Source organism: Alligator sinensis, unplaced genomic scaffold (assembly GCF_000455745.1).
Source record: "Alligator sinensis unplaced genomic scaffold, ASM45574v1 scaffold93_2, whole genome shotgun sequence".
Classification (NCBI taxonomy): domain Eukaryota; kingdom Metazoa; phylum Chordata; order Crocodylia; family Alligatoridae; genus Alligator; species Alligator sinensis.
Window position 1 is genome coordinate 2,897,768 of NW_005841854.1, and position 26,769 is coordinate 2,924,536.

General features: G+C 41.2%; 1 protein-coding gene across 17 annotated transcripts in view; it reads left to right on the forward strand.

Moving 5' to 3' along the window:
- Positions 1-26,769, forward strand: part of RYR2 (ryanodine receptor 2) — an 847,904-nt gene that overhangs the window by 296,721 nt on the left and 524,414 nt on the right. For 13 of the 17 annotated variants that reach the window (XR_003095960.1, XM_025213656.1, XM_025213760.1 and 10 more), the window contains 4 exons: positions 4,013-4,027; positions 15,337-15,411; positions 16,239-16,317; positions 18,073-18,185. Coding sequence is in view for 16 of the 17 variants with exons in the window: in XM_025213656.1 (XP_025069441.1) it covers positions 4,013-4,027; positions 15,337-15,411; positions 16,239-16,317; positions 18,073-18,185 (282 nt within the window). In the remaining variant the exon portion in view is untranslated. Of the gene's footprint in view, positions 1-4,012; positions 4,028-5,313; positions 5,335-15,336; positions 15,412-16,238; positions 16,318-18,072; positions 18,186-26,769 lie in introns of those variants that run through there. The other 4 variants (XM_025213763.1, XM_025213676.1, XM_025213711.1 and 1 more) reach the window with 2 other exon arrangements.

Below are 26,769 nucleotides of genomic sequence, written 5' to 3' on the forward strand. Positions count from 1 at the left end.
GGACTGTGTAGTCATCCAAGTCACAGCCTCTTAACTTGTTCACCAGTATGGGGTGGGATACCGTATCGAAGGCCTTCCTGAAGTCTAAGTAAACGACATCAACCCCTACTCCTGCGTCCAGGTGTTTTGTAACCTGGTCATAAAAAGAGACTAGATTAGTCAGGCATGATCTACCTGCTACGAACCCGTGCTGGTTTCCCCTCAGCATAATTTTTCCTGCTGGGCTCTCACATATATGAGCCTTAATAATCTTTTCAAAGACTTTACCAAGGATGGAGGTGAGACTGACTGGCCTGTAGTTGCCTGGATCCTCCTTCCTCCCCTTCTTGAAAATAGGGACCACAATGGCCCTGTTCCAGTCCTCTGGGACCTCGCCCATGCACCACGAGTGCTCAAATATTCTTGCCAGTGGCTGTGCAATGACGTCAGCCAGTGCCTTCAGTACCTTTGGATGGAGCTCATCCGGGCCTGCCGACTTAAATGCATCCAGTTTCTCCAAGTGACTCTGCACCATCTCAGGGTCTACGCTTGGTGGTCTGGTGCCCTGATGCTGCCTCTACAATCCCAGTGAGAGACTTGTCTTTCCCCTCACTTAGGAACAGAGGCAAAGAACTCATTGAGGAGTTCAGCCTTGTCCCCCCTGTCCATCACCAATTGCTTATTCCCATTTAGTAGACGTCCTATTCCACCCTGGGCCTTCCTTTTACTCCCTACATATCTAAAAAACAATTTTTTGTTATCCTTAACTTGGGATGCCATCCTCAGCTCCATGGTAGCTTTGGCACCACACTGGCCCCATGCTGGCCCCAGCAAGTGCGCACAGCTTCCTGGCAGGGCTGCTGCCACTGGTACTGCCACTGCCTGGGTACTGCTAGGCTCCCTCAAGCCCACTACCTCTAGCAGCTCCTCCTCCTGTCCCTTCTTCACTGCTCCAGGCTGGGGGGAAGCTGCAGCTTCAGCTGGGTGACTCCTGCTCCAGTGCACAAGGCTCTAGCTCCTTCCACCCTCTCAGTTGCCTGCAGGTGCGTGCTCATTATGCCAGGTGGGCAGAGTTACATGGGGCAGGAGGAGCCGGACGAGCCCCTGGAGAAATGGGGAGCTGAGCAGTACCTGGGTGGTTGCAGTAGCAGTGGCAACAGCCCTGCTGGACAGCTGTGCTGGCTGGGGTGGTGCCATCAGCTGGTGTAGGGCAGGTACGGATGGGAATATGACATCATCTGCCGCCGGTAGGAGCAGTCGGGTTTTGGCCCAAAGTGGAGCACTGCGGGGGGAACCGTGGGACATATGTGCAGCGGGGGGTGAGGGGGGGTGGACCACCTGCACTGCTGCATGTGCCCCTGCCCCTCCTCCTGCCCTCCTGCCCCCAACCCCTGGCCAGTTCCTGGGACCTAGCATGTGGGTGGCCTCACACACCCAACCCCCCACACCCTGCACACCCACCCAAACATAAACTCCCCGATATCCCTCCCCACACACAATATACAAGAGTAAGATTTTATTTTGAGATATTATGCAATCACCTCTATATACACTACTCACTAAAACATAAATCAGGACACATTTATTTTTTGAAATAAAATATGTTATAGAAAATGTTTGATTTTTATTTATAATTTGTTAAAATGATATCTTAAATATTTTGTGTGTGCAGCCCTTGAGACCTCACCAGTAGTGGTTAAGTAGCTCACTGATCAAAATAATGTAACCTACTCCTGGGTTAAAGCAATATCATAAAGTGTGAGCACAGGTACTCCATGATGGCTTGAATGACAATTTAGGGAAGGTAATACAACCACATTAGCTCCAGATAAATAATTCTTTAACGAGTTATGTTTAATATGGAAGTACTATTTTAAACACCAACACTGAAAGGTATCATTTTAACCAAGGCTGGAAGTCCTATTTAACTGTATTGTGTAAAATGATAGGCTTGGACTGCAGCTCATTTCCCATTCATGCGCTTAAGGGAAATTAATGTGATGGTTTTCTAAATGTATTTCTCTCTACAAAAATGAATTGAAGTGAGCACTGTTTTTTTTTTTTTAATGCAACATTAGACATGTCTTTCTAATTTTATTTTTGGAATCCTTTCCCTTTTACCACTCAGTGCAGTAGTATAGACTTGAAATTCTCAAGCTGGCCTATGCAACACCAGGAATTAATGATTGCTTGCTGCTAGAATGTAGCATATTATCCACTTCCATTTTACAGTCTCTTCTGCTTAATTCCTGGAGCTAACTTGCAATAAAAAAATAGTTTAAAACACACTTGAGACTAGTATTTTTCTAGCACTTCTTTTCTAATCAATGTCACATTGATTTCTAATCTAATAACTGTCACATAGACGATGATGTAGTGAATTGTTAAATTTTAGAAACAGCAATATAAAAATACTACATGACATTTTTTTGGGATTAAAGGCCCAATTCCATATTGCCCTAAATGCTACAAGAAGCTACAAAGCCATGGGTTAGCTTCACAGATGGGTACCAGAAACCAAAAGGGTCTCTGTACCCCTGTAGTCACTAGAGAGAACTTCCATAGCTTTTTTTTTTCTGTACAGATGGCTATGTTGGAGGTCTGGTATTATTGGCAGATCACTGGCCAATGGTTCATTATATTGCTCATCTCTAGTAGGCCCAAAACCTGCGAAGGGAATATCTGGGATGTCTCCATTTATGTTGTTAGTAGCCACATTCAACTAGGAGACAGACTAGGCTGTTTGAGGTAGAGAATTTTGAGATCTGGATCTGGAAATAGATCTGATTTATCTGAAGCAAACCCCTTTTATATAGGCTTTGATTCTCTTCCTGGACTGGTACCAAAAATACCATATGTAGTAGATGATAGGGGATTTACGTAGATACAAAATGATTATCCAAACTGGAATCAAATTGGGATATATTCCACCTTTTTCAGAAAGACTCCCAGGATCTTCAGTGACAAATGTTTAGGACTTTTACATGCTATCTCATCTGAAAAATATTCAATGTTCAAAACTTCTGTACAGAGCTGTATTGCACACCTATAAGTATCCCAGTATGATGATTCCTATATGAACAGAAAATAATCAAATGGTTTATAATTTTTAATCAAATCTATTATTCAATGCCCACAGACAACCTCAGTTTTAAGATGCATTAAAAGGATTGTATAGTACCATTGAACAAAGGGAGGAATGACCAGCATTTTTTTAATAGATGCACATACACACACACACAATCATTAAGGATTTCAGTTGGAATTACTGTCATACTTCAGAGTAACCTGCATGTTAGGTGAAGTACCACATACCCCACCTCCCCCAAGGAAAAAAAAATCCAAAAAACCGTGAGCTGATGCCTGAGGTGATAGAAAGACCAAAAGCCCAGCCACTAGACCATCATAAAGAGACATATTTGTTGAGTATGCTATATGTACAATAACTTTTATATCCTTGAAAAGTTGTATAAAAATTAACTTTCAAAGGTTTTCCACAGTTCTGTGGCATCACAGTGTGTATGGCATTGGAATAATTTCTTAGAAATGCTTTATATGAGAGATCAGTAGACTTTTTTTTTAGTTTATTATGTATTTGCATATTTAATAACATAGGCACATAATAGTCCAGTTGTTTCTGTCTGCTTCATAATCCTGTACAAAACTATTTTGAAGTACCATGCATTTGTAGAGTACATATTAAAATATATCAAGTGTAATACCTACCTTAATTGCACTGTTTTGATCTTTAGACACTAGTAACTATTTAATGTGATGTGTGACTTAATGTAATAGAGAAAGTTGAGAAAATTATTGTACCAATAAGTTACGATCTGTTATTCTGAGCATCTGTTTTGCTTTCTAGCAGGTGCTATAACTATGTGAAAAGTGTAGAGGTAAATACAGCTTTTAAATGCAATTTGTAATTCTCTGTATGCTGCTCACCGTGTTAAGGAAAACAAATCACATTTTTAAGTATCTGAGACCAAATGCTTATTTCATATTTTCTCTTTTTTTCCCCATGTCTCTGCAGAAATTTATGATGAAGGTAAGCAAGCTAAAAGTTTAGTATTGTATTTCATATATATTAATTAATTGGTTTTCCAATTTATTTATTTTTAGAAGTAAACATCAACATTTCAGGACTTCTGAAAGTTTTGGTTTCAGAAATCATACTAACTTAAGTTAGGTTTTTTAATGACCAGGAAGGGGTGCTGGCAGGCCTAGTGAACAAACTAACGTGATAGTATTTTAAGAGCTTTAACAGCAGTAGATGTTTGTCCAATTTTTTTTTAAATGGTAAAACAAAGAACTTCTCTAACATTTACTAAAATGCATGTTTGTAGAATTTGAACAGATACTATCTGGTGCATTTTATGATTTTATTTTCTACATTTGATGCTTCCATTATTTTTTATATTATCTCTGGTTTACTCTGGGTCAGGTTCTTTGGTTCTCAGTTAGGCCTTACACAATCAATGGGACTAGGATAATGGAGGATTTGGTATTTAATACATTTTCAAGCAATCCCCAGATAATAAACATTCCAAAAAACATAACCAAGGATATTGCAAGCAAGGCTGATGCATTCTGCTTTCCATGTACCTAGAATGCTGGCAGGAAGATCTGATATCCATAATAAGATGGCTTAGTCTTTCTATGGGTTGGCATTTGTACCCCTCATATCCTCCTAGTAAATGCTCCTGGCATTTGAGTGCTCTAATTCTGGAAGCCTTTTTAACATTTTTGAAGGAAGTAATGTTTTAAATATTTTGAAAAAGTATTCTGAACCCTGGAAAAATTTAGTTTGTATTCTTTGAGTCAGGCAAAACGTCTTGGTTGTCAGATTGATAACCTCTCAGGCTAGGTGCAGATGTTCAGGGTGCATAAGAGGAGGTTAGGTTGTGTTTAAAAATGGACACCTGATCATAGTTTGCCTAGGTGTAGACCTTATACTTAGATCCCTGGTTAGCTTCATCTAAGTGTGAACTGTACAGAAATTCAGGAAGGTTAGAGCATTCTAAAAATGGCTGTCCTGATCCAAGTTAACCCTGTCTCGGAGGTAGTCTAACTTAGATTGGGTTCAGTGAGTCTGATTTACCTCAATTTATCTACAGTTTTCAGTGCAGCCCCAGTTCCCAGCCACTGGTTCCAGTCTTGGGGATGAGCTTTTCCTGATGTTCACCACTTCCTGGCACTGGGTTATTTTAGCCCCCTGGCCCCTCCCTCCACAAATGACAGCCACCCATCATGGGCCAGCCAACCCCCCTCCTTCAAGCCTGACAACCCCACAACCTGCAAGGTGCTTCTGGTGCCAATTTTATTGGCATTCGCTGGGTCTAGGAGCTGATGGAAGTAAGTCTATCAGTTAGGGGAAAAGGTGAGTGGGATTGGGGGAGTTGGCTTATTGAAGGGTGTGTTCATCTAGGGGTGGGGTAGGTCAGGGGGGACTAAAAGTCGCCCCTGGTCTCAAGCGGGGTGCACCCTACTGATCTGCCTGGACCTTCATGCACCCGACTGACTTCAGTCAAGCTCCTGGGACTGGTGAGCATCCGTAAAACTGGCCCTAGGAACAGTTTATGGGACTGGGGACAGTTTGGTGTCATCGGAGGTGGGGGGGAGAAATCTGGAGGGGGGGGTTGGCAGGATTGGAGAACGTCTGCCCCCCCACAATCCCTCTGACCCCCCACACTGACCTCACTAGCCCCTCTAATCTTGTTAAACCTGCCCAGATCCCAGCAACTCCCCTGCAGACCCTGCTAGACCCCCCGATCTCCCAACTCCCTCCACCAACTCTGCATACCCCATGATTCCCCTAAGCCCCTCTGCTAGCCCCAAGCTTACCTTAGATTGGATGGTTATTTTTACCTCAGTCTAACCTTCCCTTAACCTCCCCGAATGCATGTACTGTCAATGGGAATCTGTCTTCAATTTGTCTGGCCACTGATTTGTTCAGTTATTTATCCTCCTTGTAGCAAGTGATAGTCTCTTAAAATGGATAATTCAGTACATCATAAAGGCATACATACTTGTATCCTGGATCGACAGCACATTCCTCTATCCCTTGGCTCTATATCAACAGCTATAGGCTGGACTAGTCTCTGCTCCTTCTTGCTGATATGCTCACTAATTCTTCTCCAGGCACCTTTTGTCTACTCAGTTTTTACCCTCTAAATTATCAGTGTAGGACTGTTCCAGATAACTCCTGCACGATGTATGGGGAATGAAGAAATAGCCCTACTGCTTGCTGATTCCTGCACATGCTGAAATGGCCCAGAAGACTTTGCAGATCCTGTGCACCACTGAGCAGGGGAGCATTCTAAGCAAAACATGCAGTGGTCTTTTTTTCCCCTCCAGGGCTGAGTTTAAGGACAACAGATGAATTTGCCCTGTGCAAGTCTTCTCTATTGATCCATCTTTTCCTCCCACTGAGCTGTCTGTCTTATTCCTTAACTGTGAGCCTCTTCCTCAAATGACAAGGATGATTCACATTCTCCACATCATGCAGTAACTAAAAATGCTTCCCCGTAATCTTTAGCCTGTGAAAAATATCCCTCTTCTCCACTTACTTTGCTTTTAAACAGCTAAGTGGATTTTTATTAATCCCCCCTCCCCTATGCCTCCAATCTCTCTCTCTCTTTTTTTTTTTTAAAGACAACACACTAACAAATGAAGGAAAGGAAAAGGAGATAGAGTCAAAATCATCCCTAGGCTAAGGAAGAAGAATGAGATATTTCTTTTTTTGGGGGGTGGGGGAGAAGTGTTTTCCAGAATGTTATGAGTGCTTGAAAATAGGGTTTTTATTTATGGCTGACACAGCACTTCCATTGTAAATATATATATTTGTTTTATATACAATGCTGTAAGTAGAGAATCAATATTCTAACGTGCTGTTGATGTATTCTTCATTTACTGGATTATCTTTTTTATTCAAAGATCTCTGGTGTTGGGGGAAAATAGACATTTACTTACAGAGATGTTAATCACGAGGTCAGGTTTCACATCTTTAATGTGCTTCCAGCTAATAGGCTTATTCATGCTGCTTTCTAGCAGATCAGTATTATCAAAATCAGACCATTTAACTTGAATCAGACCATTGGGCATAAATGTTTGTGATTATTACCAATGATTCCAGTCTCTTTAATGGAGACTAAAAAATATCTTCTTGTTCTTAATGAAAATTATGCATGCAGCTCATTTAGTTAGCTGCCTGATGCAGTTAGCATCAGTGTTTTGATTAATATTCCCAGGTCCTTGAACTATAGCTCTTAAAACAGGTCTTTCTGAAGAAGCTTGGCTCACTGAGTAATCCGAAAACTTGATACTTATACTAGTTTAGTTGTACTTTGTTTTTGATTTTCAGTATTGCACAGGGTAGAAATTGACTGACAGCTTGTCTTAATTCTTCTAGTATCTAGTATGTTTAACCTCAGTTAAACTCTTAAATTTGAGTTGAGTTTAATTTCAGTCAAGGAATATCTATAGATATCTATATATATTTATAAGTTTTTTTGCTCACTAGCTATCATTTTCTGCAGAGTGAGTGACTTTAAAGTCTAACATAAGAGCTGCCATTTAATGGGGTCATCTTGCCTAGTATCTTGTATCACAGTGGCAGAGAGTAATGTTGAAAAAGAGAGTGAACAGGGCTTTTTCTGCTTTTCCTTTCCTGCTTACCACCTCCAGCATTTGGGACCTAGGAAGTTGTGAGATTGTATTCCTGACTCACATGCTTAATAGCTACTGATGCACCTTGGCTGCAAGAATTTATCCAATACTTTTTGAATCTGGCTAAACTGTCAGCCTCCTCATCTTGTAGCAATGAGTTCCACATTTTAATTACAGATTGTGTTAAAAAGCATTTCCTTTTGTTAGTTTTAATCTTACTACTTACTAGCTTCATTTTATAGCTCCTAGTCCGTTTAATGGGAGAGATAGTAAATAATAAATCCCTATTTACTTTCTCTTTACTGTTTTAGTATTTTGTAAATCTTTCAATGTCCACTTTTAAGTGTCTGTCTTTCTGAACTGAATAGGGCTAGCTTCTTTAGTTTCTTGTCTTATGAAAGCCTCTGTGTACCACTAATCATCCTTGTTGCTGTTCCCTGTACCTTCTCTAGTTCTTCTGTATCCATTTTGAGTTGTGGGGACCAAAACTGGGCATAGTATTCAAGATGTGGACCCACCATAAATTTATACAGGGGGATAATAATATTTTCTGTTTTGTTTATAGTCCCTAATATTTTGTTTGCCTCTTTGATGGCTTCTGATCACTGAGCTGGTCTTTTAAGTGAATGGTCCACAGTGACTCTCAGATCTCTTTCCTGTGTGGTAACAACTAATATACAGCCCATCATAGATAGTGTAGGTATCGTTGGGGTTTTTTTGGCCAGGTGCATCACTTTGCACTTAACTAAATTGAATTTGCTCTGCCATTTAGTTGGCCATTTGATCAATAGTGCCAGTTCCTTCTGCAGTTCTTCACAATCTGCCTTCGTCTTTACCAATTTGCATACTTTTATGTCATCTGCAAATCTGGCCATCTTGCTACTCACCCTGGTTTCCAGATCATTTATGAATGTGTTAAATAACACCGGACCCAACACAGATATCCCATGGTTTACTTTTTTCTGTCCTGAAAACAGACCAGTTATACTCACTATTTGTTTTCTACCTTTAAGCAAATTTCTGGTCCATGATTGAACCTTCCCTGTAATCCTGTGACTACTTAAGAGCCTCTGATGGGAAGACTTTGTCAAAGGATTTTTGGAAGTCCAAATATACTGTCAACTTGATCAGCGTCATCTACCTGCTTATTGACACCTTCAAAGGACTGTTGTGGGCTGGGGAGGCATGATTTCCCTTTGACAAAGCCCATGTTGATTCTTCGCCAGCAAGTCATGTTCATCTATATGCTGAACAATATATATTTTTTTATTATTATTGTTTCTACCAGTTTTACATAAACAGAAGTTAAACTCACTGTAGCTTCCTGGGTCCCCTCTAGAGCCTTTATAAGATGTGAGAAATCACATTGACGGTCCTTTGGTACCAAGGCTGTTTTAGAGATAGGTTGCATACTACAGATAGGAGTTTGGCACTTTCCAATCTGAGCTCCTTCCAGACCCTAGGGTGAATGCCAGCAGGCCCTGGTGATTTGGTACTGTTCATTTTAGCAATTTGCTCTGCAACCTCATCTATTGAAACCTGGATCTGCTCCTTTAACTTGTCTCTAGAGAGGAGTGGAACTGATGAGAGAATTTTCCTAACATCTTCCAAAGTGAAGATAAATGCAAAGAATTGATTTAGTTTCTTGGCAGTGGCCCCTTCAATCTTTGGTGCTCCTTTTACACCCTAGTCATCCAGAGACCCAACTGATCCCTGGCAGGTCTTTGGCTTCTAATGTACTTAAATAATTTTTTATTGTGGGGGGTGTGTGGGGGTGTGTGTGTGTGTGTGTCTAGCAAGTTTCTCCTCAAATTCTTTCTTAGCTTGTCTTATAATGGGTTTACATCTGATTAACAGCTTGTGCTCTTTTTTATTTTCTTCTGTAGGATTTGTCTTCCATCTTTTGAAAGAAGCCTTTTTTCTATTTATTACCTTTGTAACTCTTAAATCATGCTACAGTAATAGGGTGAGATTAGTATATAAAACTTGCATATACAAGTAGTTCTATCATACTGTTAAAGTAAAGCATACGGACTTTACTTTGTGCTGGCAATTTATTCTGCCTATTTGATATTTCTCATCAGGTAATATATGTAGTGGTAGCACTTTTCTAGATTATTTGAAGGTCTCCATTTATTTGTCTGAAGATGAAAACAGGGCCTTTGACTTTTTTGGGGGGCAGGGGGTAACCATGGTATAATGCAGCACATCGCTGAGCCAAGTTACTTTGCACCCTCCATAAATTTTCAGGAACTCATTACCTCAGGGTTTGGCTCCAAGCACAAGAAATGAGGGCCAGGAAAGCACTTTGGACATAAAAGACAGTATCTTTCAAGTCTCAGGAGTCCCATAAGTTTTTTCCCCCCCTGCCTTTTCTGGAATGAGAAGCTTCTCGGGGTTCCGGGGATGAGTAATCCCCCTTTTTGAAGTGGTACTGTCTTTTTGTCTCTCTCATCAATAATATTTGAGAATCTTCCATACATAGGAAAAAGTTGTGAACCTTGGCGCAGAATTCATAACCACAAACTGTTTTAAGTGATCAGAAATGGGTTTAAACCTGTAACAGAACAGATATTCAGTATACACAAACCAGTTTCAAAATGGCCAAAACCAGTTTGAGATAAACGTGGTTGAATGTAATATCAGACTTAACTGATTGAGCTCCAACCAGTTTATGCAATGTCTGTCCCAGACCCCTTCCTGGTTTAAGTTAAACTAGAGTCCTTCAGCATCTCAGCATGCTCTCTGAGCTAGGCTGTGCTGTCTGCTCCAGAGCAGTGCTGGCCCCAACCCTCTGCTCTCTAGCCTGAGCAGGAATAGGACCTGGCAAGACACCAGCTGGCATGGCCTAGTTAAGGCAAAGTGGGCAGGGAGGGGGTTAATTCTTTCCCTGTTCCACCAGCAGGGACCGGATGGCATGGCCCCATTAAGACTAAGGGGGCAGGGAGGGGTTTAATTCCCCACCACCGGGGGACTGCAGCTGGGGCAGAGCAGCCCCAGAGGGGGGCTCTTCCCCCTGCTCCTCTCCCCCTCCTCCCTTCCACCTCCTCCCTTAGGGAGGGGAAGTGGGGGCTCTGTGTAGTGCTGGAGAGGGACTTAACCCCTCCTCTCCCCCCACTGCCATGGGGCAGGGAGGGGGGCTCTATGCGGGGTTGCCCGGCCCCAGAGAGGGACTCTTCTCCCCCACTCCTCCCCCCACCACAGGGTGGGGAGGGAAGCTCTGTTCCATGCTTGGGGATACTCTTCCCCCTCCTCCTACTCCCCCTGCCTCCACTGCTGCCGAGTGGGGGCGGGGGGGGGGGGCTCTGTGTCCCTGACCCGCAGCAGTGGGGAAGGTGTAGGGGGAAGAGTTCCCCTGTGGGACCAGACAGCCTTGCAGAGCCCCCCTTCGCACCCCCTTGTGGCAGGGTGGGGACGAGGACAGGGAAGAGTCCCTCTCCATCTCTGAACAGAGCCCCCACCTCCCCACCCTACAGGAGTGGGGGAGAGGAAGGAGTGGGAAGAGTTCCCTTCTGGGGCCAGGCCAGGCAGTGCTATGTGCTAGGATTGCTCCTGGCTGTCAGGGAGCTGCTGTTAGGGCAGAGCTTTCTCCTCCTCCTCCCCCTCTTCCTCTTTTCCTCCCCTGACACAGTGATCTCATCACACTCCCTCTTCTACCCTCTGAACCCTGCAGGTCAAGGTTGGGGTTTAAACCCCTCCTCAGTCTTACTCAGGCCTACTGTGGCCTGGCCATGCCGTCCCCCTCTCCCCCACCCTTGTCAACTCAGCTTCCCTGTGGAAGGGAAGGGAGGGCTGCTGTAGCACCCCCAGGCTTCTGGTCTGAGCCACTTCAGGCCTGTGCTTGCATTTCCAGAATGAAAAGGGAATGTCTATCCACTTTCCAAATGGTTCAGTCTCTGCAAAGTTTGAATCAATTCAGGCTTGGGCTTTTTGAATGCCTGTCCCTACCCAAAATGTTTAAAAGGCAACAATATGTTTAATTCTTTCCAAATGCAAATTATCTATTTACTTCATCACCAATTTTAGAATAGGTCAAATCTGAGGTGACACCTGTATGTAACAATGGTGGAAATACAATCACACACTTTTGCTGCCTTCACATCTCTAAAAATTAGGAAAAAGTCTTTAAAATCAGAGATGTTTGGTTCCAGGATTTTGGCTCTACACATCACATGAAGTTTGAATCTCAAAGTACAATTTAAATCTGGCCTTTTAATTATATGCAGACTCTGTTTTAAACCTGAAAAGAGTGTTAATTGAACTCATATATATACATATATATATGTATTCCTACAACTCATTTTAGTACTCATCTTTTCATATAGATCACCTAATGCAATCTCCAACTTGCTTTATCTCAGGATGCTGGGAACATTGTTATATGTTAGAAAAGTACAAACAGCATCATGAACCCCTCATCAAGGTGCCACTTCAGACTAAATACTTATATTAGTCTGTTGGTTTATAGATCTTAGTAGATAGTAATTTGCTATTTAGCAATTGAAGGATAAGCCTATGTCACAAGAAGTTAAAGCAAATATGTTGTGGCAATTTCAGTGGAAGGCTAAATCAGTTTCTGGTAGAGGTGGGTCTAGCACAGAATCTAGTACCTGAATACTTATACTTCTGGTCAGTGGTAGTTTATTTTTCCAGCATTTACCTATAGACAGGTCAAGTGCCATGTTTTTCTTTAATCAGTTGAACCAGAATTGGAGATCTAAATTAATAAGATTTGGAGTCCACCAAATGTGGACTGGCAAGGATTATTTAATATTATCATTTGCAGTAGCACTTATAGAATTAGTAAATGGAAGATACTTTATCTACTCAGTGGGCATGTCTACATGTGCATATTTACTGCACAGTAATTTAGGTTATTGTGCAGTAACTGAAAATTACTGTGCAGTATGGGCATGTATCTACATGTGCACACCCATACTGTTCAGTAACTATGGCAATTTACACTGAATTGGGTGTAATTTGATACCTGCATGATGCAGGTATCAAATTCATGACTGATTAGTTACTGCACAGTAACATGTGTAGACCCTTTACAGCACACTAACAACGTGTGTGTGAACTGACTTGTCCACACTTTAGTCCCAAGTCAGTCCACACACAGCATTACTGTGTTTTAATGGCAGCACATGTAGACTCTAGCCTAAAACCATTTACTGCGCAGTAAATACACATGTAGACACATTCTGTAGGTAGACAAAGTAATGGAATGTTTTTAGCTACAACTACAGTTCCTAAAGTAAAATGGTATATATTAGGTGAATTAATTAGCTTTAGCCATTAATCTGAGATTTTCTAAAAGAGAAAAGGCAGGAGTTTTCCTATTTTTAAGTCTTAGTGACTGTATTAGTCATCTCTGTTCTGTTTCTAGATGCTGTAGTTTTTAAGATCCTCTTAGCATTTTTAAGCCTTTGACAGTAATAAATTAAATGTAGCTTTGCTGTACCAATTTTGCTTTGCAAATAATTAATTAATTTGGATTTTTATAGAGAACTACTATTATTTAATTCACTGTTAGTATACCATATTTTAAATATTAAGGTTTAATCCAGTGTTTGTATGGCATTGTCATTACAAAAGGCAACATCTGAAGTACTTAATATAGTATGTTGTTGACTTTGTATTGGAAAACATTGTTGAATAACTTTAAGGAATGCATAAGTACTCCTTGTACTTTTATAACTGCTCTCACTGAAAGAAAATGGTTAGGTGCTGTAATAATATTAATTTAGCGTTTGTGGCATATGTGGGACCTTTGAACATTTATTGTAGATTATATGGACCATATTTTAAAAGCCTGTAATATTGAGAGGCTCACAATACAACATAATTGGTTTTATCAGCTGTAATTCCAATCACTCTGCAAACGGATGTTGCCTTTGAGCCACCATGAAAATTTTGATGCCCAAGCAAACCCAAGCAAACAGACATCTATATTTGTCACATGACAAATGCCCCAAATTGTGGCCACAATAATTTATAGTAATAGTTTGTGCTACATTTTCAGGGTAGACATCTGTTTGATTACGGCAACAGCTGCCATGAGTAGGTGCTACTGGGCTACATGGCTCCAAGTGCCTGGTCCCCCTACCTTAGGCCCACATCTGCAGGCATGGAGCAGGGACACTATGGGCTTCCCTTCTATGCTTCCAGACACACGCCTTGGATTTTGCCTTCAGGTTTGGAGTGGGGAAGATTATATCCCGCCACTTGCAGATGTGGGGTGTGGCAGTGTGAAATGAGTGCCAGGAATCCTCTGGTGGGGCATTCTGGGGTGCATAGCTGCATGCCTGGAGGGGCCCAATCCTGCAGGGCGATTATCTAGGTGTGTGTCAGCAAGCAGGGGAACCCCTGAGGGTACCCCTGTTTCCAGACACAGGGCACAACATTGTGAAACATATGCCAGGAATACCCTGCAGGGGGCTTCTTGGGGCATGCATTTCATACTGCTGTGCCCTGGTCTGGGTTGTGGTCTGCAAACTGCACTGGAAATAAACATTGGAACATACGTAGTGTAAGCCCAAGTGCATGAAAGCCCTCAACTGAAATGGCCGTATGACCTAAGTAAATTGATACAAGTTTTATCAGTGCAATATCTGTTCATAGACAAACCTATAGAAGTGTTCGAAAATCCCTGTTAAGATACCAGAAACCACCCCTCCCAACACCACCAGTGTAGAATTATCCTCTGGAATAAATTTCCTGTTTCTACCTAGTCTTATTTTAATGGTTTCAACCACTGGAACTTTCCTCATTTCCATTAGGGGCCTAGTACACATCTCAATTGATCCAATGGACTATTACTATTTGCTAACAGTAACTTTACAAATGTTGCTCTTTTCATTACATTCCTAGCTATGCTCCTTTTAGTTACTTAAACAGTTTATTTCTCCTCCAGTCCTTAAGTCCTTTAAAAGTTTGTAATCTGTTGAAAAGATCTGCCCCACCTTCTTAGTCAATTTAAACCAATTATATATTTAACAGTTGTGATTTTTTTCCAGCTTCTTAGTCATATTGTTGGTATTGTATTCTGACATTCCTCCAATTTGTCAATATTTTGTTGTCAGTGAAGAGTCCAGGAATTGATTTCAGGTGCAGTAGTATCAGAGATACATGCAGGAAGCAATTTTCAAATCTATTACTATTGGGTAGGAAGAGGAGAACCAAACATGATTGGTTTTACAAATGTCCAGCATTGTTTAGTAACTTCAGTGGGAACTGGACTAGGCCGATGGCGAGAGTTTTTGAGCATGGCATCTTAAAATTCAAATTAATTGATTATAAGGTCAGAAGGGATCATCATCTAATCTGTTTTCTTGTACCAATGACAGGACTTCCCTGAATTAAGTTTTATTAAACTATAGCATGTCTCCTCTTTCTTGCCATTTCCTATTCACGAGTCACAGATGTGATTAGCTCACAGATGTGACACAATTAGCATGCTGATAAACTATTTTACACCACACAATGGGTTGAAGGTGCCTGTAAATAATGTGAATCTTACATACAATTCTGTACCTTATCTTGTTCATATTATTATATCATATATCATATTATATACCATGCTAGAGTCTTCAGGGGCAGGGAGTTAATTTTTGTTTTGTTTCAAAGAAGAGCCAAATTTTGATCCAACATGGCAATAAATCATTTTTGTTTTTTTAATTTATACAGACTGCGCAAGGTGGGGGTCATCGAACGCTCCTGTATGGACATGCGATATTACTGCGCCATTCATACAGTGGCATGGTATGTATGAATTTGGCCTTTGCGTTTCTGAATTGATCATAGTCCTGGTACATACTTTTTTTTGGTTATATGGTAACAAAAGCTGATAATATTCTAACTATGGCCATTTCAAATTATTCTGTTATTATTCACATTAGAGAAGTGTTTCACTATTCAAGCCATTCAAAGATACCTACTCTCCACAAAAGTTAGAAGACTTGTAACAGGAAACAGAATCTTTCATTTCTAGACACATTTTGAAATCCAGGTTTGGCTGACACTGATACTGAAAGATTAATATCTTTATCCGCCTGTGTTAAATGAGTTGATTTCTTTTTTTTTCCCTCAATAGACAGATGTCTGCATTGCATAAACTGCAGCATCTCTACAGCTGGCTCTGGCTGACAATGCAAAAATAAGTCAGACACTGAACAGGGAGATTTCTTCTTGATGTAGTATAATTCAGAATTAAATCATGATATTTTCAATTGCCTAATCAGTTTGGAACAGCTGTATGAGTTCCAAACTGATTAACATGCATATAAAAATCTAATAACTGGACTTTAACGTCAATAATACCTCTTACTTGCAGACTTGCTTTTCCTATTTTAACAGACATGCAGTAGATAAAGATTGACAGCTTCCTTCAGAACATTTATCTTTGTCAGTCTGCCTGCCTATTCTGATCAAGAAGCAATTAAATTACTTACACTTCCATATAGAACGTTTAGGATTTTCCAGAAACCAGTATACAGTTCTATAATAGGAAAGTTACAGCCTTATCTGTTCAGAATAAAAACCAGATATGAGCTGAATAAATCATACCTGTTTTTTTTTTTTCTTGGTAGTATCTTTGTTGTCTCTCCACCTCTCGATCATCAATGGATAAATTGGCGTTTGATGTGGGATTGCAAGAAGACACAACAGGTAAATATAATGTCACTGAGGTTATCTTGAGGCTAATCAGGAGATGAAATGAGTTATAATTGCAAAGAAACTACTTAAGAGAGACATGATGGCAGGTTATTTTTTTTAAATGTCTGGTAAAATAAAACTTAAGGTTCTTTAGCAACATTACCTTGGTTTTGTTGCACACATGCAGTATTTTATGTGTAATTTTTTTCCTTACAGAATATGTAGTTTGATGTTTTTTGTGTCTTTTTAGGCTGTTAAAAGTATAGAATATAAAGGATTAAGAATTTGGTATTACTGTAGAATCATTACATAGTGCATCTTTGAAATCTTTGGTTTTCTATTACTGTTATTTAGAGGCGGAATGATATATTGGTCCATGTTGGATTGGCACCGATAAAAGAAAAATTGACACTATTGGCAATCGGCTATTTTTGGCCAGTGTAGCCAATAATGTTACCAATAAATGCCACATGCATGTGTGCAGTCACAGCAGGCACACAGCCAGGAATGCAGCCCAGAAGTTTGGAAAGCAGCATCCAGCTGGTAAGTCTGTGGGGAGGAAGGGGTGGGGTGGGGGGTGTGCAGATTGAAGATCCCACAGTGAGGGAGGGAGTGGGGCTGGGGCAGGCACAGCCCAACTGGGGCAGGACAGCGTATGGGACAGAGCCATGGGTGGCTCATCTGGGGGGCACTGTGGGTGGCTTATCTGCCTCTCAGATTTCTGCACAGGGTGAGGATGGACTACCTGCTGTGGGTCAGGGCCAGGGTCTGCACTGGCCTCTTCCTGGTGAGGGGGCTGGACCAGGGCTGTGTTCAGGCCAGGCAGCAGTGGTGCTGGGAGGGGTGGCTATGGGGTGGGCTACAGCCACCCCCAAATTCCCTGTAACTACCCCTCCCAGCACCACCACCGCCCCGAGTGCAGCCCTGGCCCAGCTCCCATCCCCCACCCCCCAACAGGAAGAGGCTGGTGCAGTCCCTGGCCTTGAGCCCTTGCCCTATGCACAAATTTGGAGGGCACATGCCCCTGCCATGCCTCCCCAGGGATGTGCACAGCAGCAGAGAGCTGCCTTCCTCTTCCTGGCACCCTGCGGCTCCATCCTGCCCCTGCCCCAGCCCCAGCCCTACTCCCTCCCTTATCATGGGGGCCTAATTCTACCCCCTCATGCCCCTTCCCTCCTCCAGAACCCCTTCCCCTGTACAGACTTTCTGGCCAGATGCTGTTTTCCAAGCTGCTGAGCTGCATATAGGCTATCAGATCAGTATCAGCCAATATTGCTGGTTAATAATTGGCCATCAGTATTGGCCAAAAAAATCTTTATCAACACACCCCTACTATTAATATTAATGTTGCAGTATTGTAGGTATTTTGACTTCTTTCAGATTTTTAGACATCAGGGGAGAGAAAAATCACTTATGTCCTTGGCGCACACATACACATGTGTGTATTCCTTAGCACAACAGGGTTGCCTTCTGGAGGTGCCCAGATTATCTTCTTTCTGTTTCCCAAAATGGGAGACTTGAGAACTTCTACAAGGTGCAAAAGGTTTGGGTAGGGGGTTGCATTAGGCTTTCTATTAACACTATGGGGCACTTAGGTGCTTCAGAGGTATGATAGGGAGGCATAACAAAACCAACATGAATTTATATATAAAGTCTTAAGTTACATAGAGATTAGTAAAAAAAAACCCCAAAAAAACCCCTGAAAACAAAAGCAATCTTAAGCATTCTGTTTCTGTTACTGTTTCTCCTTCACCTATGGAAATAAAGGTGAGGCCTGCTGGTGGACCATCCACCCTGCCTCCAAACAACGATCAGAGGGAGAAAAAGTGCGTGTTGGAGATGACCTCATCTTAGTCAGCATCTCCTCAGAAAGATACTTGGTAAGTGCTGCAGGACTACCTAGGTAGTGCTTGTGTTACAGAAAAGAAATATTCTAGGAAATGAGATGGAATTAATAGAATCATAAAAAATAATAATATGTTAGAGTTTGGTTTGCAAATTATTTTTCTAAATAATAGACTAAATAACATAATCTCAACTGTTAAAATTGCTTGAGAATTAAGAGTTCAGTCTAGATAATATGTTAACTAAGACTTCAAGGATCTTGAATAGTGACATTGGTATTTATGATAACGTTGATATGACTGATTCTTGCATTGTTACTACTTATTATAAGAATTAAACAGTTAATTATGAATTCATAGTAAAGATGACTCCGCCTCAATTCCACAGTGAAGGTTATTTTAAGGGTATTTCAGTGTTGTGAGATTCAACAGCAAGTTGAAGCAGGAAATGAAATCTTGCACCAGAATAAAAAGGATGTGCGGGTGTGTATGTGTAGCCCATCCTTTCAATGTATTTTTATAATGTTAATCTTGCAAAACAAACTGGTAAATTAAAGAAAGATTATTTAAAAGGAGATTATTAGTCAAAACTCATGGGGGAATAACTTAATGCATTTCAATTGAAATTTAACTGAAATATTTTGAAAAAAAACCAACTCCAGAAAACCTTTTTAATTTTTTGTATTTATTTTTTTATTTACATCTATAATTTGCATGAGTTTTTCATTTTAATGCTCTTTTATAATGTATTATAGTTATATAATTTATTGAACAGGTGTGCTCTTCGTCTACTGCTTCCATGGTATAATATGAAATCCCTTGTTTTTATTCTGTTTTTTTTTAAATGAGGACAGCTGCTGCTTAATATTGATTGAAATATCTTACTTGCTTTATTAGCTCAAAGTACCTCCTGCGTTTATTGTAATGAAACTGTCTGACACTTTTTAATATGAGGAAACAACATAACTTTCTCTAACTCTGTGGAAACAGCTGAACTGCTTTGTTTGACATTTCCAAAAATACTTAACCTGAGACAGGGGTTTGGGTTGCAGTCTAAGGACATAGGCAGACAAGGTTCCTTGGGTGAATTTGATATCTTTTATTAGACCAACCCAAATGGTTGGAGAATAGTTATTAAGCAAGCTTTCGGGTTCAAAAACCCTTCGTCAGGCTAAGGAAGTTTCAGCAGTTGGTGTGTGCTCTTCCTGCATGGAATGAAAAGTAAACAAGCCAGTGGCTTAGCACAGAACATTTCAGCCCAAATTCTACTTTGGCAATGTTGTATTTAGTTGAAAACAGGATCTTATAATGGAAAGTGCTTGGTGACTGTTGTTGTTATTGTTAGTATTATTGCTGTACTAATAATGATAACAATATTTTGTATTTGGACTTTTTATCTTGATAAGTCAGTCTCTCTGGAAATTATCTCATACAAGGTGGTCTCATACAAGAAGTAAGATACAGGCTAGATACAGACATTCAAAAAGCCTGAGGTGGAATTGATCTAAGTTATGTGGTTTTCCATAGGTGGTATATTTTAGATTGGTAGTGAACTGAACACACCCCTGGGGGTGGGGTTGGAAGAGGGTCCTTAGACTGGGTTTCACCATTTTTAAACCAGTCTGTGTGCCAACTTCTGATGGTATAGGCTGGTTCTGATGGTATAGGCTGGTTTCCAATCACTTATACCAGTAAAAGTAATAACACCTGTACTTGGCAACAGGCAATGCTTTTCTTTGGTACAATGGGTTTTCTATACCTAAATGTCTTATGTGCTCACAATTCATAACTTTTTTATTCTAGAAAAAATACAGCAAATTCATGTGCTGATGCATTTGGTCCCCTGATTTCGCCCATTTGTTTACTCACTGTAAAACAACGTGTGCTAGACATTAAGTGTTTTTTCTTTATCATATGTCAGTTACTTAGGTTGTCTGGTAGGAGGAGGAACAGGATTTCAGAATGGCAGTTAAGCAAGCCCCTTGTATGCAATGCAAAACCAGATTTGAAATGGACATGTTAGTACAGTTAATAAGTTAAGGTTTCATGAAATATATTGTATTAATATCACTAAGAAAATTATTTACTATTTACACAGTACTTTCATTGGAGTTAATATCCAACTCGCAGCGTGTGGGCTGCACCATAGTCTGTGAGGAGTTAATTTATAGCCCACTGGTTGCTTCCTGCTATTGCTTTGGCTGCAGCTGCTGGGTTCTCTTGGCTCCCTTTTTCTCCTCCAGCTTCTGCTTCCTGCCCCACACTCCAAAGTTGATGCTGGGGATCAAGATTGTGTTGTTCAAACTCTAGCCAGAACTTAGAAATAACAACCTCTACATGCTCTAATAAAAATGAACTGAGCCAGCGATTGAACTATTTTGGATGTGTAGTTAGGCTTCCAACATGCTGAGCATAGACAAGCTCCTTCTGAAGAACATGGCCCGATGGCCTCTCTCTCCCCCTCCCCCCTTCCTTGATGATCAGAATGCCCTTAGTGGTCAGCATCATTGTCCAAGTATAACAGCAGACTGGTTTGAGGAACAAATTAAAGTATGCAGAATAGATATTTTCTTTACTATAACAGCTTCAAGGAATTCTATCTAGACTAAATGAGCCTTCATTGCTGTGTCTCTGACAACCTGCTTGAGGTACCAGGGAATCTGTTGCTGCTTTCAGTGACAGAGACTATGGGGAACTTTGTGGGAATGGGAAGGGACTGGAGACCAATTGAGATGGGTTCCAGCTTTTCTGCTCACCTCTTAGGTCATGTTATACCGGTCACTTCAGTGATATGAGTGCCAGTATCCTTGCTATAAGCGGCTAGGATACTGTTTCTTTTGTAAATGCTTTAAGATCTTTAGATAAGAAGCATCGTATAAGAGCTGAGTGTAGTTGTGTTATAAGATCTGAATTTTGCTCTGGCCACTTACTGTCAGGGATGGAATTTGATTCTGTAGAACCTATTCAGTTGAGATCAAAAAGATGTTTTGCTATAACTAGTCCTTAAGGTTGGACCCAGGACCAGGTTATCTCTTGCTGCAGTACAGATCCATGAACAAAGCTAAACAGTGTCAGGATGCACCAAGTTGTGTATATTTTTTAATTTGTTTTGGCACAGAAGCATTTTTAATATAATATGATTACTAGCATACCACAGAGCTTTCAAATATGCTAGTTATTAATAATCTAGAAATATAATTAATTTTTGTATGTTTCAGATTGATAACGTGTCTGGACGACACAGAATTTTTAATCTTTTAAACATCACTCAGATCAAATTCCATGCTCATGAACATGAAATGGAAGAAGAATATGCAAGATGGAGCAAAATTTAAGAGCAGCAAGCCATCCTTACCCTTTAAAATAACTTTGATATCAGGAAAGAGGCCAGTGATACTCAGATGGAGAAATAATTAGAAAAGTGAAGAAAATTAATTTGGAAACTTGGGAAGTTTGTTTTTCCCATTTGTAGATTTTCAGTACTATGGAACAATTTCTATGCATATAGTTGCTGTACTGATTTATAATGCTGGTCTGCAGTTGTATTATGCAAATCCATAAATAAGGCTAGCTAAGGTAGCTAAAATGTCTGAAGGCTTCTTTTTTTTTGCATATAAGATGACAATGTCTGAAAATGCAAAAAAGTAATATTTTGTTCTCATTAGAAAGAGAACCTTCTCCCTGAAGGTTTTTTTTTAAATATTATTTTAGACTGAAGAGTCCTTTCCAAAACTTTTACTACTAAAGTGCAGGGAATTTTTCTTGTACAGAAAAACTGTCATGGGTTGCCTTTCTAGGGTGAGTGAAGAACTGCTTATGAAAATGGGGAAGGTCTTCTGGCAACAATACCATTTTTATTTTCAGTTCCTTGTATATGCCAGGTTTCTTGCATCTCCCTGTTGGGCCTGATACAGGGAAACACCTCCTCCTGAAAATAAATCTGTATAGTCAGTATCAGAATGATGCTGAGCAGATAGCACAGATGATATATTAAGACAGCCCAGCATTTACCGTTGTAAGATTTTTATTTCAGTTGCTTAAGGAACTGATAAGGAACTGAACTGACATCCAGTTTTCAGTTTGGAAAAACAGGCAGAAGCCTGCACTGACCCAGGCGAGAAGGCAGAGAGCACTGGAAACTACCTTCCAGCTTGCAGGCCAAGCTGAGGCTAGCTTGGAGCAGGTCCTCAAGGAATCCATTTTTAAGTACTTGGAAGAGAAGAAGGTGATTAGGAACAGTCAGCATGGATTTAGCAAGAGCAAGTCATGCCTGACCAACCTGATTGCCTTCTATGATGAGATGACTGCCTCTGTGGATGTGGGGAGACAAGTGGATGTGTTGTACCTTGGTTTTAGCAAGGCTTTTGGTGGTCTTCCACGTTTTTGCAGGCAAGCTAAGGAAGTATGGGCTGGATGAATGGACTGTAAGGTGGATAGAAAACTGGCTGGGGCATCAGGCTCAGAGGGTAATAGTCAATGGCTCAATGTTTAGTTGGCAGGTAGTATGAAGTGGCGTGCCCCAGGTAGAGGTGTAAAATTTCAGGAAATGTTGAAGCCATGGGAAAAAAAAACCATGTTTTTTCCCCGTTTTTTTCATGGAATAAAAAGGAAATTTGGGGAAAAAATGAAATATATGCAATATTTATTTTCTTATCTATCTACTACTTTAAGAACATAAAATATGTTTTATATAACTTGATTAGCACATAAACTTGTAATGTTTGGTATATTTATGAAATTTAAAAGTACAAAGTTGAAAATAGAAACCATCAACATTGGAGTAAAAAAAGGAAGTTATTATTATCTTGACTTAGAAAGTGTCCTCCATACAGTCAGCAGTCTCCAAAAATAGAAGAAACTCGTATTTTTAGAAAAAGAGCTCACAAAAAAAATCCCTCTAAGGCTGGAGACAAAATTCAGCACATGAAACCAATATGACTTTTAAACAATCAAATGTATCCTTGAAAATATTAGCCTCACAAGTTTCTTTGTCTAATCAGTCAGACTCAGTTTCTGAAATATCACTGTTTTCTGGTTCTGAATCTGAACCTTCATTTTTATCTTCATGGACTGCAGGAAACTGAAAGTTTGCAGGGATTGAAGCAAATTTCCCTACTTTTTCAGAGGTAATTTTATTTTTTGATTTGGTGTGTATATTTTCAAATACAGACCAGTTCTTTCACATGCTGCAGAAGATGGAGGAATCTGAAGCATGTGAAAAGTATGGCAAAAGCTTTGTTATCCGGCACCCATGGGGAATCGGGGGTGCAGGATAACAAAATATGCCAGTTACCTGAGAGACTGCCTCTCCTGCCGCATCTGGTGCACTGCTGCCCCTCCCACTGCAAGGGACAGGGAGGGGGGCAGAAGAGAAAGGGGAAAAGAACTGTTATTGTGGGGGCTCAGCAGCAGAGGCTGCTTTGCCCTAGGCTGCTTTGCCACGGTGGGCACTTCCGGTTTCGCTTTTACCTTACAAGCCGGCATGCCAGTTGATAGAGCATGCCGGCTTGTAAAGTGCCAGATAACGTGGCTGTGTTGTACAAAGGGCTTGCCACCATGTTGCAGGAGGAATATGCTTGGCAGAGTCCCAGATTGCACTCCTGGACCAAATAGCTGACCACGTTCTGTATTTTGCAACATTAGAAAGTACCTTGCCAACATCAAGTCCTAAGTGTGTTGCTTGTTTTGTAATTCAGTCAAATGCGGTAGAAATGCTATCATCACTAACATTTCTACCTTTGAATCTTGGGTCTGAAAGACTTGCAGCAGTATGAATTGGCTGGCAACAAAATTCCTCCCACCTGTGAACGAAGTCTTTCACTTTTCCTTCTTCCATACTCGTAGGTGGAGATATACTTACATTGCCAAACACAGTTGACTTTATCTGGGCCATTAGGTAAGGTATGTCTGACAAAAGTGTACTGTCTGATTCAGGTGCAGTGACTGCTGAAGAAATTGGCTTTAGAATCTTCAGGGAGTTCTGCAGCTGGAGCCAGCAGACATCCTCATCAAGTACAGTGTTCCTTACGCTTTGGACTACTTTAAGATCTTCAGTTATCACTGTTTCTTGAAGAGCTGCTTTGTTTTTTAGTGAACTTTCAAATGATATCACCACCCCACCCCATCTAGTTTTACTACCAAGTTTGAATGTCACCATTTTATTCTTCCTATTCTTTTCTTCCTGCTTAGAGATTGCAGTTACAATATGAATAGATTTTACATATTGTATAATTTCTTTTGCTCTATTCTAGAACCTTTGCAGTGTGTCTAACTTCATGAAATCATTTAGAAGCAAGTTTAGGTCATAGGAAATGCATCCTATTGCAGTAATATGTGGATTTTTTTCCATCATGATCTTCCAAGCTGCTTTCATATTACTTGCATTGTGGGTCAACAAAGCAAATACTTTACCACTCCCAGTCTTCTGTGGGACTTCACATATTTTACTAGTGGTATATTTTGCAGTATGTCTGTTCTCTCCTGCTTCAATGTTTTTATAAAAAACTGGTCGAGGTGTTGTTATCACAAAGTTTATGATTCCTTCTTTCCATACATTTGTCCACCCATCAGTAAGTATTTCATAGAGTTCATAGACATTAGGGCTGGAAGGGACCTCAGAAGATCATCGAGTCCAGCCCCCTGCTCAAAGTGCAGGAAGTCAGCAGGGGTCACAGGACCCCAGAAAGATAGATATCCAAATATCTCTTGAAGTTGGTCAAAGTAGGTGCTTGAACCACTTCCAGCAGCAGTTTATTCGAAACCTTAGGGGTTCGGACAATAAGAAGTTCTTCCTTATGTCCAGCCTGAAATGGTTATAGAGGAGTTTGTGACCATTCAATCTCGTCATCCCCTGGGGCACTCTGGTGAACAGACATTCCCCCAGATCCTGATGAGCACCCCTGATAAACTTATAGGTGGCTACCAGATCACCCCTGAGTCTGCACTTTTCCAAGCTGAAGAGTCCCATGGCTCTCAGTCTCTCATCGTAAGGTCTGTTTTCCTGACCTCTTATCATGTGTGTGGCTCTCCTCTAGACTCTCTCAAGCTTCTCCACATCCTTTCTTGAATTATGGAGCCCAAAACTGGACTCAGTACTCCAGCTGCAGTTTCACCAAGGCCGAATACAACGGGAGAATGATGTCCTGGGATTTGCTTGAGAAGCATCTATGGATGCAAGCCAGCATTTTGCTTGCTTTACTAGCTGCATCATCACATTGACGGCTTATGTTTATCTTGTGGTCAATCATGACCCCCAAGTTCCTTTTGTCCAAAGCGCTAGCCAGTGTAGCACTGCTGAGCCTATAAACATGCTGCGGGCTTTTCCTCCCAAGGTGGAGAACCTTGCATTTTTCAGTGTTAAATTCCATCGGGTTTTTGTCTGCCTGTTTCTTGAGCCTGTTGAGGTCAAACTGGATTGCCCTCCTGTCCTCAGGTGTGGACGCTTTACCCCAAAGTTTGGTGCCGTTGGTGAACTTGGCCAGTCTGCTTCTGATGCCAGTATCCACATCATTAATAAAGGTGTTGAACAATATAGGCCCAAGGATGGAGCCTTGAGGGACCCCACTGGTCACAGGGCACCACGATGATTGACTTCCATCAACCACCACTCCCTGGTCTGCCCACGTAGCCAATTCCCGAGCCAGTGGATCGTGGAGAAGCCGAAGCCACAGTTGGCCAGTTTTGCCAAGAGGTGATTATGGGATATCAGATCAAATGCTTTTTTAAAGTCAAGAGATATGGCATCAATCTCTTCTCCCTTGTCCACGTGATAGGTCACCTGGTCATAAAAGGAAATCAGATTGGTCAAACAAGACCTACCCACAACTAACCCATGCTGGCTATCCTTCAGGTTGTTGCCATCAGCCAGTCTGTTGAGAATGGGCTCTTTGATAATCTTTTCTAGGACCTTCCCTGGGATAGAGGTCAGGGTGATGGGCCTGTGGTTTGCTGGATCCACTTTCCTCCCCTTCTTGAAGATAGGCACCACATTGGCCTTCTTCCAATCTTCGGGCACTTCACCAAAGCACCAGGAGTTCTCGAAGATCTGTGTCAGGGGCTGAGCTATGATGCTCACCAGCTCCTTGAGTACCCTGGTGTGTAAGCTGTCAGGGCCAGCTGAATTGAAGGTATCCAGCCTCTTAAGGTGTTCCTTCACGAGGTGAGCATTGATGGAGGGTAAGGAATCTCCCTCACCCAGGCCTTTCTGTCCCATAATTGGCAGGGGCGTCCCTTGGGACTGGTGAAAGACTGACACAAAGTACCCATTTAGCAAGTTGGCTTTTTCATGGGTGTCGCTTGTCAGCTGTCCCATCTGGTTTAGCAGGGGCCCAATGTTGCCCTTGCTTTTCCACTAGCTCCCCACATATCTAAAAAAGGACTTTTTATTGTCCTTGATACTTGTAGCCAGTTGAAGTTCCGTCACAGCCTTGGCTTTCCTGGTTTGGTCTCTGCGGGTCCGGACCCGTGGAGAATATTCCTCTGTGGAGGTGGATCCCATCCTTCATCCTTTGTAGGCCTTTCTTTTTAGATGCAGGAGGAACTGCAAGATGGAATGCTTCATTTGTTTTTTTTTGTGCACAGATTGCATTACACGTTCATATTCTGACTCTAGAAGAGGCTT